Source organism: Micromys minutus, assembly GCF_963924665.1.
Source record: "Micromys minutus genome assembly, chromosome: 31".
NCBI classification, from domain to species: domain Eukaryota; kingdom Metazoa; phylum Chordata; class Mammalia; order Rodentia; family Muridae; genus Micromys; species Micromys minutus.
Window position 1 is genome coordinate 9421296 of NC_137966.1, and position 16646 is coordinate 9437941.

At 48.6% G+C, this 16646-nt stretch overlaps 1 protein-coding gene across 2 annotated transcripts in view; it reads left to right on the top strand.

Moving 5' to 3' along the window:
* The window catches only part of WWC1 (WW and C2 domain containing 1), a gene marked incomplete at its 5' end in the record, with an annotated part of 135079 nt that overhangs the window by 47719 nt on the left and 70714 nt on the right, over nucleotides 1-16646 (top strand). For both annotated transcript variants that reach the window (XM_080942462.1, XM_080942463.1), the window contains one exon: nucleotides 16369-16478. In XM_080942462.1, coding sequence (XP_080798588.1) covers nucleotides 16369-16478 — 110 coding nt within the window. The remainder of the gene's footprint in view (nucleotides 1-16368; nucleotides 16479-16646) is intronic.

Sequence of the window (16646 nt, forward strand, 5' to 3'; positions counted from 1 at the left end):
ACTGGTGTCTAGGAGAAGAGGCCAGGGATATCAGTGTCACATATGGGTCACCCAAGTCAGTCAGGCAGCCCGAGTTCCCTGGCCCCACACCCTGTTCTAGTCCAAGGATCCCATGTGGTGATCAAATCAGCCTTGCCTCCAATGTAATCAACACCTACATTCAGTCTCCTGGATCTTTTCCACCTTCTGCATCCCCACTTCCCGAAAGACTCTTGAGTACAGCCATCCAAGACCCGCAGAGGCAGGTGCCAGGATGGGTTTCTTTCTGCAGGAGGATGATCCCATTGATGAAACCGGAGGACAGACAGAACCAGGGGCCAGCCACTCCCTGGGGAAGGAGAATTGGCCACAGTCACATCTCTATAGTTACCAACTGGGGATGAGGGAGGGGCCTTTGGGGGGAGGGTACTGAGCAGCGGAGCCAGGGTTCAAATGGCCCACATCCAACCCTGGCACAAAGCAGCCTTGTCCTATAGGAAAGTCTCCGGATGTCCCTTGGCTGTCTGTCCGATGGAGGAAAACTAATAAGGGTCGAAATGTGGCTGCCATGATGGTTATTTAAGAGTTAAACGGTGGTGGAAGGACAGACATACTGGGAGACCTCATAGTGTTTCTTTAACCACAGGCTTTCCTTTGTTAGGACAAGCAAGGCTGCCTGAAAGTATTGCCGGGAGTCCAATGAGCTGTTTCTCGCTTTCTTTAAGAATGAATTTATTACCTCAACAACCACTCACTCAAATCAGATACTGACGTGGTGGTGGTAATTTAAGAACCTTCTCGGGCCCTCATGGGACTCCTGGAGCTGCCAACATATGGGCAGATAATAAAAGTAAACGCATTGTAAAGAAATCATTTCCCAACACCAGGTGAACAGGTGTCCAGGGAAAGATACTCTGGGCAGAAGGAATAGGAAGGACAAAGCAAATGGGATGTTGTCATGGGCTGCAGTGACATCTGGAGTGGTGCCCAGAGTCACCATGATTCAGGGGGCCGAGGGGTTCTGGGGAGTGGGTACAGGTGTACCTATTATCAAGAATTTCTAATCATGGCCTCACCAATTACTTTTGTGACCAGCTGATGAGATCTTTGTCAGCTGTTTGACACCCAGAGTAATCTAGGCCACCCCCAGTAAGTTACCTTCACCCAATGCTCTTCCAGAAGGACTAAGCTGTTTGTAATCTGGGGCCATGGCTATTGGTTTCTTGGTCTACTTTCTATGTTCTTTACACCCAGGTGTCCAAGAGAGAAGTGTGCAGAAATGAATCCCAGGTTTCCTCGGGGCCCCTAGTGCCTGTGGGGGCTGCAGGCTGCAGGTCAGAGAGCAGGAGGCTACATACCAGGGCTCACCCTGTCTGGCGGCCCACTTCTCAGTACCGCCCAGTAACTACTGTTGATGGTGTATTTCTTTCTTTCTTTCTTTAAAAGGAAAAAAAAAGGTTATTTCCTGGTGGTTGTGTTAGTTACTGTTTATTGCTGTTAGAAAACCACCATGACCAAAAGGAGCTTATGGAAGAAAGGGTGTATTTTGACTTTTATGGTTCCAAGGAGAAGCCATAGTGGCCGGGGAGACATAGTAGGGCATCTGGAACACGGAGCTGAGAGATCACATCTCAGCTGCAGGAAGCAGAGAGCAAAACTAGAAGGGGGCCAGTCTATAAGCCCTCAAAGCCCACCCCTCAGTGACATTCTTCCCCCAGCAAGGCTCCCCAAACAGCCCACAGCGCTACCAGCTGCAGACAAAGTGTTTCGGATACATGAGCCTATAGGAAATATTTTCATTCAAACAACAACCACAGTAGTTCTGCTGTTTACTCTTTCCTACCTAAGTTGAGTAGCACTTCCCTCCTAAATTGTTTGAGAGCAGAAGTGTTTCAAGTTTTAGATCTTTGTGGGTTTGGAAATATTTGTGCATGCATTAATGAGCACTAGTCTTAGGAACAAGACCCAAGCGTGAATATGAAATTAATTTGTTTTCTGTGTACTTTACATGTGCAGGCAGAGTAGATAGTCTTAACATAACTCCCTTCAACCCCAGCTAGCCACTCGAGGTCGTGGGTAGATTTTCAACGTTTGCCATTATGTTAATAGTCCAGAAGTTTCAGCCTGGTGTGGTGGCACACACCTGAAATCCCAGTACTGAGGGGACTGAGGTAGGGTTAATAGGGACTTGCAAGGATAGCCTGGGCTATGGATAACAAGTCCTGTTGTGGTGGAAAGAAAAAAAAAATAGCTTCAGATTCAGGTTCATTTCCAACCTCATAATTAGGGGATGTCTTTTGTGAAAGAAAAGGAAATTTTGTTTTGGAATGAATTTTTAAATTTGTGCGCATGTGCACACATACCGGAGCACGCTCTTGATCTGGAAGCTGAACCCAGGGCTACACGCATGCTCAGTGAGTCGTCCACCCCTGAGCCACATCTCCAGTCTTTTTTTTCAGGAGCTCGCTGCTACAGAGTAGCGAGTTACTGCTACATCTGTCTTCAATACACGTGAAGTTCATCGGAACCCATCCCTGCGAGATCCTTCTCTGACTTTTGTTTTGATTGGTCACAGATAGTGACAGCTTCTCCTAGGGTGCCTTCTGAGAATGAACGTCACCTTCTGGTTACCTAATGCACTTTCCCACTTGTCCTGTCTCCTTCAGCCAACTACCTTCTCTGCAAAACTGACCCTGTGATTTTTCCCTTCTATCCAGACATTATAAAAGGAGGCTTCTCCTGGAAATGACTCCTAATTATATGATGTTTTACAAATCCCCTCCTTCTGGTCACCCAGTTTTATCGAATCTACTGTTCCATTCATTCTCTGAGCAGCGGGAAAGAGCCACATTCAGATCTGCAGTTCATCTCGGAATAGCCAAATGACCTCAGTCACTCTGACATGGCTTCAGGAAGGTGCCATGTGGACCAGGGCAATGTAAAAGGAACATGTAGCAAGACTAGAGTAAGAACTTGACAGCGCAGCATATGAAAAGTCCTGAGTTACAGTTAGACTGCTCACATGTCCCCAAGGAGCCAGCTCTTGGTGACTGTGTTATGACAAAGTGACACCATGAATACCTGTCCTGAAAGGAAGGACTGGACCAAAGTCTCCTAGGTGGATCTAAAACCCCTCCTGTCATTAGTAAGAAGGGCAGTGATTGAGACTTTAATGCCCAGACCCCAGGTGGCTCACAAAAGGCTCCCTGGTGCTATTAACCACACACAGGGGATCTCAGAGGGGACACTGGGGATCAGCTGGTCTGTGTCCTACCCAAATCAATCTGAGCTGGAAGCTCAAGGAATATCAGGAATATCACGTGGTCTCTCCCCTGCATGCATGATCTGCACAGCCATTGCATCTGTGGGCATGTGTCTCCCTCGTCCTTTCCCTAGCTCTTCTTCTCAGGCCTATTGGAAATCCAGACCTTCCCTTCTGGCACCAGAGTTGAACGTGTCTGCCAACTGTGTGCAGGTTTCTTTTCCATGTGGCTCGCCATCTGGAATGGCATCCTGCCTTCCCTGTGGTGGTGTGTCTGTGTGTGTATACGTGCACTCATGAGTGCACAGGCCAGGGTATTGTGTTCCTTGTCTGTGCTTGAGCGGCTGAATGAACAGGAAAGAGCTAGCGCCCACGGAGAGGACAATGCCCTGAAGTCATCCTTGCAGTGAGAATGAATAATTCCTGTATCTGCCTCTTTCCAGGGCTTCCCAAAATAGCCTTTTTAATTGTCCATGTGTTGTGCTGCTGGCTTTATTTAATGTAGTTGCCGTTAGCTCAGAACATTTTGGTGCTTCATGTTGACTCTCCTTTGGAGGCAATGTTCTAATCAGTTTCTTTAGAAGGACGGATGTAGGAATTAAAGAAGATTATACTTTTTAGAAGGGAAAACCATTTTCTTTTCAATTCAAACACTTGGGAGTCTGTAGACCCCTCTCTCTCTCTCTCTCTCTCTCTCTCTCTCTCTCTCTCTCTCTCTCTCTCTCTCTCTCTTTTTCTTTCCCAACACTGGTGCTGGCTGAAGCCTGAGAGAGAAGCCATGCATGCTGTAAGTGGCGGAGATAGAGGAGTGGGGGCTATCGAAGCCTCTTGGAGCCCAGTCAATCACATTGCAAGCTCCAAATGCCAGACAGGGTGCTGCAGGATTTCATGCTTTCCAGGTGAATTTTGGTTTTGCTTTCGCATGTGTGCTGGTTGGTTTTTATTGTTAGCTCAATACAACCTAGAGTCAGAGAAGATGAAACCTCAGTTGAAGAATTCTTGATTGATGATTCCTTAGGTAGGGCGGTCTGGGGTGTGTAAGAAACCAAGCTGAACATAACCCAGTGGACAAGTCATTAAGCAGTGTTCCTCATGGCTACTGATTCTCGGTTTCTACCTTGAGTTCCTGTTCTGACTTCCGTCAATGATAAAAGGTGACCTGGAACTACAAACCAAATAAGCCCACCCCTCACCAAGTTGCTTTTGGTTATCATAGCAGCAAAGAAGCAGATAGAAACGTGAGTGATTATTCTATACCCCAAGTCTTCCCTTTGGGATAGCAATGCTTACTCTGTACCATGATATGTTAGAAGTGTGTCACTGGGTCATTATAGATCACAGTTAGGAGACCACACTTTTAAATTCTTAGAAGGCTCAGTGACTTTTGAGGACTTCTAAAGTTGTATTATACTTTACATTATGAGATAAACATGAGACTTTAGTGACAAAGAATGGAACAGTCATGGCTTGAAAATGATGAGTTTGAGTGTCAAGTTGACGATGGGTAGAGTTGGCGATGGTTAGTTGTTTGGGGTTAGTTGTTGTTGTTGTTGTTGTTTTGTTGTTTTTGGTTTTTCAGAATAGGTAATATCCAGCCTTAGCCATCCTGGGACTCGATTTGTAGACCAGGCTGGTCTTAACTCAGAAATCTGCCTGTCTTTTCCTCCTGAGTGTCAGGATTAAAGGTGTGTACCACCATCACCAGGCATGGTGGTTAGTTTAACTGTCAGCCTGAGACTATGTATTGACACTCCTGAGAAGAGAGTCTCAGTGAAGGACTGTCTAGATTAGGTTGTCCTGTAGGTATGCCTGGGAAGGCTTTCTTTTTCTATCAAGATATTTTATTATTTTTAGTTATGTGAGTTTATGTGGTCAGGTGTGGCTATGCCGTTGCTCTGAGAGGCCAGTGGTCTGGGATCCCTGTGGCACTGGTTACGGGTGGTTGTGAGCTGTCTAATGTGGGCACGAGGAATAAAACTTGGGTCTGCTGAGAGAACAGTATTTGCGCTTTACCACTGAGCAGTCCCACCCTGAATATAAGCAGTATCAGTTCTTGGACTGAGGGGAAGAGAGAGCCAGCTGCATGCTGGCTTTAATTCACTGCTCTCGGACTGTGACCGCGGATGTCATGTGATCAGTTCTCTCAAGCTTCTGCCTCGGATTTCGCCGCCATGAAGACAGGAATGGGAACTGTAGGCTGAACGAGCCCTTTCTCTCTTAAATTGCTTTTGTTCAGAGTGTTTTATCGCAGCAACATGCAAAGCCGAAGACAGATGCTTATAAGTACTATTAGGAATCTGTACATATGGAATACACAGTACCGTATAGAATATATAAAGTGACACTCATCCTGTTGTGTGTAGACCCTATAAACTACAGCCTACTGTTTTTTTAATTCATCACATTGTTTGTATCATACTTGTTTTAAGAGAAAGAAATGTTTCAAACTTGCATATTTATTATTTCTAATATACCCCTAGGCTGGCCTTGAACCCACTGTGTATGTAGCTTAGGGTGGCCTTCCAAATACTTGGGTTACAGGCAGAAAGGTAGGGTTAAACTGAGGCGTTTGTTTTAATTGACACACCAATATGTAGAGAAAAACAAAAGAATACATGTGTGAAATCAAGTTCCAGTGTTCCTAAGACGTGTTCAGAACCGGTTCCTTTGGTTGATCTTTTACTAAGTGGCTGATATCCGTGCCTTTAACCTTGTCTTTTGTGTTGCCGGCACAGCCTTGTTATCTGGCCCTTCACAGGAACCTGAGCTTTGGCTGCTGGGCTCCAGCACCTGCCTGGCACTTGTGTAGCGTTAACCTAATTTCTACTTTCAGGTCCCGTGTTAGGAATGTTGCTAGACAGGTCTGTCCACTGCCTTCTCCACCCTCCCCGCAGCATGTGGCTCCTGGGAGTTGAAAGAGCTCACTTTTACCCGTGGGATCTCATCTCAAGCCTGTGACATCCATTCCAGCAGGGGCTGTGCTGGTGCTCACGCAGGCAGGCTACCTGTCTCCTTTAGGATGCATCCTGGCTAACAGCGGTGGCTTGCTGCCGGAACCAGTTCTGCACAGTTCCAGAGATGCAGAGTTCAAAGATGCTTTAAAAACGGGCATCTCGGGGCTAGAGAGACAGGCTCAGCGATTAAGAGCATTGGCTTTTCTTCTAGAGGACCTGGGTCCAATTCCCAGCACCCACATGGCAGCTCACAACTGTCTGTAACTCCGGTTCCAGGGGATGTGACACCCTCACGCAGAAACGCATGCAGGCAACATACCGATGTGTACAAACCTAAAGATAAAGGATTTAAAATGGGCATCTCAGAGACGATGAAATGTAAGGCTATGGGAGAGGCCACGGGCCACGCCTGGTCCTTTATGAACTATGCAAGATCTACCTTGTGATATCACAGTTAAATCTCACTCTCCTGTTGGTTCATGTGCGGGGGAGGGGGGGTGACTGCCTCACACAATTGGTGTGACGATAAAGGACGTGGTTGTTTTATGTACAGGTCTAATGCTTGTTCTTAACTGGCTTCGAGAATACCTGTTTTTGTTGTACTGGGGGGGGTGGAGGTGGGTATATATGCACACATACATGTATGCACACTTGCATGTGCAGAAGTGAGTACCCAATGGACAGGTGATATTAGGTGTTGTCCTATTGAGATAGCATCCCTCACTCAGTACTGATGGCACAGGCCCATGCAGCCCCTTCTGCATGCTGGGGATACACACTTGGGTTCTCAGGCTTCTCTTCCAAAGTAGGGTCTTGCAGTTCAGCACATGTCGGTGTAGAATTTGATGTCAATCCTCCTGCCTCAACCTTCTAAATACTGGAACTACAGGAATGCACTCCCATACCAGGCTTGAAAATGTTTTAACTACAGGTTATTGCTTTTCAGTCTCACAATGCCCTCTTCCTTTGGGAGAGGCGGTGACTAGAGTTACGGAGGCAGAGAGGGCCTCAAGAGATCCTCAACATTTCAGCTTCCTAGTTGCCCAGAAAGAGCAGGACTCAAACTCAGAGACTGCCACTCCGGTTCCCGGGGCTCCATGCCAGTGAAAGAACACCAGAAACCAGATTTCTTCTCAGAGGGTCTGGTTCTCGGGTGGTGAGAGGCTAGCATGAGAGTTAACAATCAGAGAAGATTCTAGAATAGCTATATGTCGGGAAATAATGGAAGGCTGCTGTCTCTGCTTTTCATTAGGGGGCATCTGGATGGATGGCTGATTTCTTGGAAACCCAGATGGCATCAGAGACATCAAAAGCAAAGATGTCAGTGTCCTCGAATCCTCCCAGGGGTTGTGACACTGGATGCTCTGATGAGTCATTACCAGGCACGAATCGACTCTGAGAAGCATGTTTTCTAAATAGATTTATACCTTTGGGGAAACTGAGGCTCCAAGACAGGGGCTGGGGAGGGGACGGGCTGAGATTACGCAGCTAAGAAGGACAAACCTGGGTGGTTATGTCTAGAACTTCTGACACTTGCTCCCCCTTTTTGAGAATGAGGATTTGGCTGGGCTCGGGTTATATGAGGGCCAGCAGGGCAGGGATGTCAGGAACTCTCCAGTCTTCTGTGGCATTGGGCCTTCAGGAGATGACTGGGAAGATGCTGCTGACACACTGTGCTAAGATGAACCAAGGCTGACTCTGTTGTACTGAAGCTACTTAACTTTAGCCTCTGGACCCTTGGGTAGCTCTGGGCAAATCTCTTTGTTTTGTGTCCCGAGTTACAGTGAAAGCTGGGCCATTCATTTGCCAAGTCCTTCTTAGTTCTAACTTTCTTTAATATGGCTACTTCAGTGGCCCAACTTGACATTAGTGGGGTAAATAAATATCAGATAATTCACATTTATCGACCCCCTCGCTGTGCACTCAAAAACCGTCGCATTCACTTTCTTGTTTGGCCCACAAAGACCCCTGTGTGGGTCTGAATGATACTTACCTACAAGGGTCGTTATGGAAATGAGGAAGTACCTATGAAGTGCTTTAGCAGCAGCTGGTGCACAGTGAGGGCTCGATAAATCTATGTTCTTTCTTGTTCTGTAGATGGGCTCTTAAGTATCTTGCCCACGGTCAGAGAGTTAGACAGTGATAGAACAGATTCAAACCCAGGGAGTTTGTGGGCCCTGAGCCTTGTGCCCTTAGCTGGCATTCTTCAGTGTCTCTTGAGATGAAAAGGTGCGTGGGCAATGCCTTACAGAGCAGCCAGGGACTGAGTACCAAAGAGGCGTCTGTCCCCAAAACCACATGATTCCTCTACTTAAGACCCAGTACCTGCAGGTGGACTTGGTACGGGCAGGATGGTGATGCCCGTTGCCACTTCCGATTGCCACTGAGGTAGTGGGAAGTCCCAGCAGATGACCCACAGGAAGGACCCACACACAGATTCACCTGCCCATTGGCAGGCCATCAAAGGAGGAGCCCAGCCACATGGACACTGGCGTGGAGGTGCAGGAAGGGAAGAGCCATGGTGAAGGAAGGGAAGAGCCATGGTACTAGGCTGGGCAGAGAAAAGAGATTTGGCAGGAAGTAAGCCACTGGTTGGCAGGGTCCAGTCTGGAGTCAGAAGGAACAGTCTAGAATCTTCCCTGTAGCTCTTTTTTCTAGTCCTAACCTCCTGAAAGAATTCTGGGCGTGGGAGTGGCTAAACCAAGAAGCTTCTAGGTAAACCAGCCAAACCAAATCCGGGACCTTAGGAGACTCCGGGGTCTGAGAGAGAATGTGGACACAGATGTTCTGAGAGAAGAGAGCAGGAGAAAGGGAGAAAGGGATTTTGGAGAAACAGGGGCGTAGGCCTTCCCAGAGCAAATGTCATCACCGTCAGAGAGCCAAGTCCCAGACACCTCCAATCTCTCAGCCTGCCTGCTTTAATTTCTACTGTGGGTGGGGGCCCATGCAGCTTCCACGACAAGTGGAGGTCAGAGCATGATTCTCCGGAGTCTGTTCTCTCCTGCCACCTCGTGGGATCCAGGAATCAGCCTCAGGTCCTCAGAACTGTGTGCAAGTGCATGCGCCAGTGAACCATCTCTCCAGCCCACACAGGGGTCGTGGACGGGGGTCCTTTCCACAATCCCTACTTCTCAGCAATGCAACAGGGTGCCGTGCAAAGCTTCTTACAGCTATTTAAGTCCGAGCCGTTTATTTTGCCGTATTACGGGCATCAAGAATAGTAGCACCCAGGTGCTAGGCAGAGCCTTCTTTAACGAAGCCATTGCTCTGCGTCCTGTCCTCTAATACGCAAGGAGGTGAATGTTGATGCCCACGGAGACAGGTTGCCAGAGCCAACGAGTTGTAGCTACTGCTGCTGAGCACTTGGGGGGAAAGGACGCTGGTGGGTCAGTGATGGTGGAGGTTCCTGTGGTAAGCCTGTGAGCTTCGGAGTGACATAATTTCCACGGCGCACAGGTGTCTCTCCGGGGATCACATCACTGAGGCCCACAAGCGAGGACTCGGTTCCCTCCAAAGTTTGTGCGCAGCACTTTTGACCATGCCCCGTGAGATGGGAACTTCTCGTGCGTTGCATGAAGGAAACACCTTTTCACGGGGCTATCTAGCATAAAGGCAGCCTTAGCAGGGTGGGACCTGGGATTCAGCCCGGTGTTGACTTCCTGTGACATCTGCCGTGCATCCTCCTAGATGTGAAGGTACCAGCCTTCATATTTTCCTTCCTTAACCTGGTCCTCTGCCCTCCCTGTCCACACTCCATTACTGTCCGTTCATTTGCCCAGCACCTTGGCTTCACCCGTCTTTCTGGATTACCTGTCATGTAACCCTACATCCTTTAATTACCGGTGGGTTCCGTGGTTTACTGCCTCGGGGAGAGCCCTGGCCACATCTCCTGTTGTGGAATGTCACGGAGCTCATTCCCTGTTTGAAGTGTAAACCTCTCACCTCACAAGGCACACAGTGCCTTATTCATTCTCCGGAGCTGGGACCGAGCTGCTGGGTGCTCCCCTTGCTTGGTGGGTTTGCTGGGAAGGGAGGATGGAGTGGGTGCATCTCCGAGGTCGCCTTATGCTGCTTAGCACATGGTCACAGAACAAAGGCATGTGTCCTAAAGTCCTCACCAGCAATCTGGAAGACCCCACCCCCAAACCCAGCAAAGCTGCACCGGGTCTCACCTTTCTTTTGGTCTTATGTCTAACAGACGGGGTGTGTCTAACAGACACAAGGATGGTAAAAATAACCATCTCACACACAAAACCTTTTGGTCTTCGTACGCGTCGGCACTATCCTGACCCACGGCTTTGGCGTTTGCTGTTCCTGTTGCCTTTCCCTCAGATGCTCAGCACCTCTGCTGGCTGGCTGCTTCCTACCTTCTGAATTCCCCGAGAAGGTCACCTTCTCAGAGGCTTCTGTGACTGCCTGCTGTCCTTTGTTCTCTGTCCCAGCACCTTGATCCCCCCCCCACCCCCGAATACTTTTTTTGTCCCTCTGAAACATTAGCTTATGACTGGAGAGTGTGTCTTCTACCCTACTTCACAAGGGCAGTGCCCAGTCTCTCTGTGATTGTTTCATTAAAGCTCCCCAGAGCCAGAGTCTTCCACACCACACTTCGCCCCCTTAGGAGGTTTTGTGCATGTGATGGTTATTTTTGTCATCCTGTGTCTTGTTAGAGGAACGAGCAAAGGCGTCGGTGCTGAGTCAAAATTAAGGGAAAGAAGGAGGAAGGCTTTTAATCTTGAGAGCAGGTCCTGCTTAGCAGGGCCAGAGTGGGAAGAGTGTTAGGAGATGAGAGATCTAAGCTATGGAGACTGCCTGGGGCAGGAAGAACCACCCTGCCCGTTGTGCCGTGGGGAGGAGAGCTGCCTTCCTTGGCACTTGGAAGGAGGGAGCCAGGATTGGGGTGGAGAGGGTGGTGTTCTCCTGGACAGCCACAAAGAGCTTGGGCAGCACCGGAAATGTGGATAGTGACTTAACCATTCACACCACCCGGTGGTACACTTGGCAAAAACCTTGCCTGCTCCTCTTCCGTGCCTCCCTCGAAGAGACTCACAGAACACCCAGCTCAGCTGTGGCCAGAGCCGCCGCCTCTAGGAAAGCAACAGCTTTCTGTGTGAGAAAAGTAAGGGACCTGTTGGCGTCTCTAGCTCTCCGGCTGCTTGCCATGTTCCTTGACAGGTGTTCCCGTGTGTCCCCCTTGTAGAGTGCACCTGGCAGAACCTTCCCTGTCTCCCTGGTAACACATCCGGGCTATTTTTTTCCAGGAAGGCCAGTTGTGAAACCTTCAGGAATGTTTGTGCTCATTCAGAGATTTGTAATTAAAAAGGAGCAGAACTCGCTCCGGCCTGGCACCTTGCCCAGCTTCCTCCTTGCTCTTCCAGCAACCGGGTCATTTGACTTTTATGATTGGAGTTTAAGGTGGCCCAGGACGTTGGGGGCTAGAGGCAGGGACCTACCTGACCTGGCCAGGTAAGGGGTTAAGGCCGGAAATTTCAGGTCCTGGCTACATCTGACAGCTTCACCTCTCACTAGGAGATGGGGAGGGAAGGATGGGAAAGGGAAGGGGGGAAGGGAGAGAGGGAGGGAAGGACAGACAGGCAGACAGTGACAGAGAGAGACAATGTGTGTGTGTGTGTGTGTGTGTCTGTGTCTGTGTCTGTAAGGCTAAATAAAACACTTCTCTTCATACCAGTTCTCTGAATGACACCTCCCTGCACACTGAATAATTCATCTCCCTCTTGGGATTTGTTCCAGAGAAAACTTTCTGTCCAGATTTCTGTAAATTGCATAGTTCCTTCCCATAGCAACTTTCCTGTTTCCCATAGAGGCGCACTGGGCATCAGTAGGCTGCTACCACGTGGCTGCATCCAAGGCGGGGAACCCAGATACAAAACCCGAAGCCTCTCTTTCTCTTTGGCTGCTCTTCCTAACGACAGGTTCTATGGCTGAGCATTCCTTCCTGTTGGCAAAATGTCTGTAGTCACTGCTGATGGAATCGGTGTCTTCCTCATACCCGTCATATCACTGATGATACAGCCAGTGACCAGAGCCTCACCTTTTAAAAAAAACATTTTTAAAAGATTTATGAGTACACTGTAGCTGTCTTCACACACACCAGAAGAGGGCGCCAAGATCCCACTGCAGATGGTTATGAGCCACCATATGGTTGCTGGGAATTGAACTCAGGACCTCTGGAAGAGCAGTCAGTGCTCTTAACCTCTGAGCCATGTCTCCAACCCAAGCCTCGGAAGTTGGGAAGTGGAGCACCGTGTGGAGGTCCTGAGTTTCTGGAAATGATGTAGTTTGGGTCCCGTTTTCCTGTTCACATTCCTGTTCCCAGTCCCTTGAGAGCCTGAATGTGTGCAGATGACTTGGAAACATTTAACTCTCCTATGTGTGGAGAATGAAAAAAGCAAAAAGAAAGAAGGAAGGACATGACCGCTCCTAGGTGTGGTGGAGGAGGAGGTTTATTGTAGGTAGAGGCAGAGGCAAGGACAACTGTGAGAGCCCAGAGTGAACACGGCCAGACTACGCTGGACCATGTTGAGGAGAGAAAAGCCACCAACCAAGACAGGCTGTTGGGCAAGAGAGGAAAGGGTAGACCAAAAGGAACAGAGACCGGTCTAGCAAAGTATCTGGGTTATATAAGGAGGGGCATCTGGGGGCAGTATATGTCAGCCAGAAAGGCCCTATAACAGGGCCCTAAGAGATGCTGGGAGAACCTGGTGGTCAGTGTGTATTTGGATATGTTAGTGGGCACCTCAGCAGTTTATCCTGGGATTGAGACCTAACATTAGGAGCCATGGATCGTCGAGGTTTAATGAACACCTTTGTACCAATAGTTGAGGATCCTCATCACACAAAACTTGAGTGCCTCTTGTGTGTCTCACACATCCCCGCTCAGTCTCCTCTTCTGCGGTAGCACAGCTCCAGGTTGTTCTGAGACCCACTGTGTCTTGTTAATCTTTCTTGGCAAAGCTTCGCCTCTGAGATCTAGGACTGGGACCTCTGGTGTGTTAACTGTGCCTTGTGAAGTATGTGCTTTCATTTGTAAAACCGGACAAGAACATCTACTACCCGGAGAGGGAACGTGGTTTTCATAGCATGCTTTGTCGGCCTCGATAGTCATTGCTCGATACTTAATTATGCTTACTATATAACTGTTAGATAAAATTTAGTCAATTTAGAAATTGAAAGCATGTTAAAATTCTTATACCTGTTTTTTTTTTTTTTTTTTTTTTTTTGGTTTGTTTGTTTGCTTGCTTGCTTGCTTTATTTTGTTTTAAGTTGGGTTCTTACTGTGTAGCCCTGGCTGGCCTGGAACTTGCTATGGTGAGCAGGGTGGCCTCGAACCTATGGAGCTTGGCCTCTGCTTCTGCTCCTCTGCCTCCTGCCTCTCCTGAGTGCTACCACACCTGCCTAGATTCTTTGTAAGTTCAGTCTCACGTAGCCGAGGCTAGCTTCCAATTTGCAGTGTAGCCAAGGCTGACCTTGCCTCCACTGCTGGAATTCCAGGTGTGTGCAACCATGCATAGTTGTGTGTGGGATTCACTCAAGACTTTGAGCATGCCAGGCCTACTGAATTATATCCCTAGCCTCAGACAACATTTTAACTCAAATATGTCAGTTCCTCCCCATTCCTCTCCCCTCCCTCCCCCACCCTCGTCCACTTTCCCTTTTCTTTCCAGCTCTCGAGAACATTTATAGGCTTACAACCAGGCATACTGTCGTAAACCCATGATCCTAGCACTCAGGAGGCTGGGGCCAGACATACCAGGAGTTTGCAGCCAGCCGGAGTTACACAGTGAGCCCTGTCTCAAAACAAACAAAAAACATAAAATGAAGGAAAGACTATTGTAGCCTTTTTAGCCCCAGTTTCCTCTTGCATGTGTCCGTACACAGGCCCAAGGTTACCTGACTTCGGGGCTCTTCGATGACCATTCTTCTAACTTATCCTTTGAGAGAAACTTTCAGACAAACCCAGAGCTTACCTACTAAACAGTCTCACTAACCATCTTGCTACAGGAACCCTTATCTCTGCCTTCCAAGGCTGAAGCTACATGTGGGTTGCCACACCCTCACCTTGCATTTTGTGGGTTTGGGGGAGCTAAATTGTAAACACATTAACTGCTGCGCCATGCCCTCCACACACACACACACACACACACACACACACACACACACACAATGTTTGTGGTATTTATTTTAACTTCAAACCACTCTATTAAACCTGCCCAGCAGCCTGAAGAGTTACCTTAGTCCCTACTTCACCGATGAAAATTTCTGAGGCTCTGAGAGATTAAGTTCTTGCACGATTTACACAACTAAAGGACAACGCTTACTGGATCCTTATTGATTATATTTCTTAGTTTGTTGCCTACAAAAACATACTCCTGGCCCCAGTCTCATGGACCCATAGTCTCCCGCAATGTAGCCATGAATTATTAACCAAAGCCAATTGGTGACTACAGGTCACAGTCTGAAACCCTGAGTATAAAGCAAGCATGTGGACACATCAGGCTCTAGTCTGCCAGTGGCTTCTTTGGACTCACTGTGTCTCTTTGTCCCCTTGTGTTTTTACCCTTGGTTTAGACGTAGTCAACATTCCATTTCACTTATCAGATGTCTACGATGACGAGCTTACAGAGAGCAAAACCATTTTAGAGGCTTCAGTCTATAAATGACTAACTGTCTTGCCTTGAGCTTAGATCGAGGCGACAGATCTTGACAGGAGTGTGTGACAGAGCAAAGCTGTTCACTTCATAGCCAGATGGCAAGAGATGAGAAGAAAAGGCTGGGGTCCCACTCTCCCTTCTTCGGGAGGCACGTCTCCGGTGATCTGGGGATCTTGAATTAAGTCTCACTGCCTAAGGGCTCCATCGTTTCGGGGGGGGGGGGGGGGCCTCTAACACACAGACCTGCAGTAAAGAGTTTAGGAGGAGAGCAACCCTCCAGGTTAAGGAAGAGAGATCAGAGCATCACCCTTCCTGTCCCATTGTATCTCATTGTCCCATTGTATTAGCTTGCCAATCTGTAGAGAGAATATGAAACAGTATCGTGGGGCTTCCAGAAATGACCGAAAAGAGCCCAGAGAAGCTCAGGAATAGAATGTGTGGTTTAGGGCCGGAGGGATAAAAATGGCAGCTATGCAGCTAACAGGCCCGAGGGCTCTCTAGAGCCCAACCGTGATACAAAGTTTCAATCCCTACTGCAGGATGCGAGTCAGAGACAGGAGAATTACACTGTAGCAGGCCAAGAGGGACCCTGTCTTGGGCTAGAACTGATAACCAAAAGTTGCTCTCTACCCTCCGCATGGGCTTGATAGCATGTGGTTATTCTGGACAGAAGCGGCTCTGGGAAGACTTGGAAGCGGCTGTCTCGGGGAGCCACTGATCCCCTGTGTCCGTTTCCTGGCTCCCCATTCTCTGGCTGAACCCCTGGACAAATGGTGTATGGCATAGTTTTCCAAGCCTTTGCTGCTTCAGTTGCATGATTTGTGGACCTGTCGGATTTAGCCACTAAGGCTTGGGTGATTTCCACCAGTTCTCACCCTGTGACATTTATCATTGCCAAATAATCAGTTTGGCCAGCCCAGCTGAGGAGAGCCAGCAATGGGTGCAGGCATTTGAGATCCAACTCAATCAGCAAATTAATTTGGCTTGCTGGCTAGACTCCTGGGGGCTGGAGCGTCTGTTGCTCTAGAGCTCACGAGAGACCAGCTTTCCGAAGGGCAAATAGGCATGACAGATACAGGACAGAGCCAGGACAACGACCAGAGTGGGGCGGGCCAGCCAGCTACAGGTGGAAAAGCCAGAGGGGGGCTAGAATCCAAGTCACGAAGCCAAGACTTGACCTTGGAACTGTTGTGCAAAATATCATCTGGAGATGCAGAAACCCAGGGTTTAGACAGAAAGATGACTTGCCGAGGTCATTACCGTGTTGGAGGCAAAATATTTGGACCAAAATACATTCTCTCCCTTTCCCCATATCCTTACCCCTGATGTTGCTGTAACGGCTTTACCTTCCCAGAGACTCGGGGCACAGTAGGACTAGTGTTACAGTACAAAATGTCTGGATGTGCTGACCAGTCGGGAGGAACAGGGGAGTCCTGGAAAATAGCACATTGCCACAGCCTTGGGATGGCCGGTCTGATGGAATGTCTCTCATCTTCCTCGCCAGGTACACCAAACCGCTCACCTTTGCTGACTGCATTAGCGATGAGTTGCCGCTGGGTTGGGAAGAAGCGTATGACCCACAGGTTGGAGATTACTTCATAGACCACAATACCAGTAAGTTGGTTGCTGCCCTTCCCCTCCCCAGACCCCATCCCCACCTCTATCCCCTTCCCTTCTCGAGCCCACGTCTACAGAAACACCAGCAGAGCCTTGAAGGCAGATTGTGTTTTGTTTAAGGTAGACCTAGGGATGTCAGTGGGGCTATAGATAGTTAATGTATGC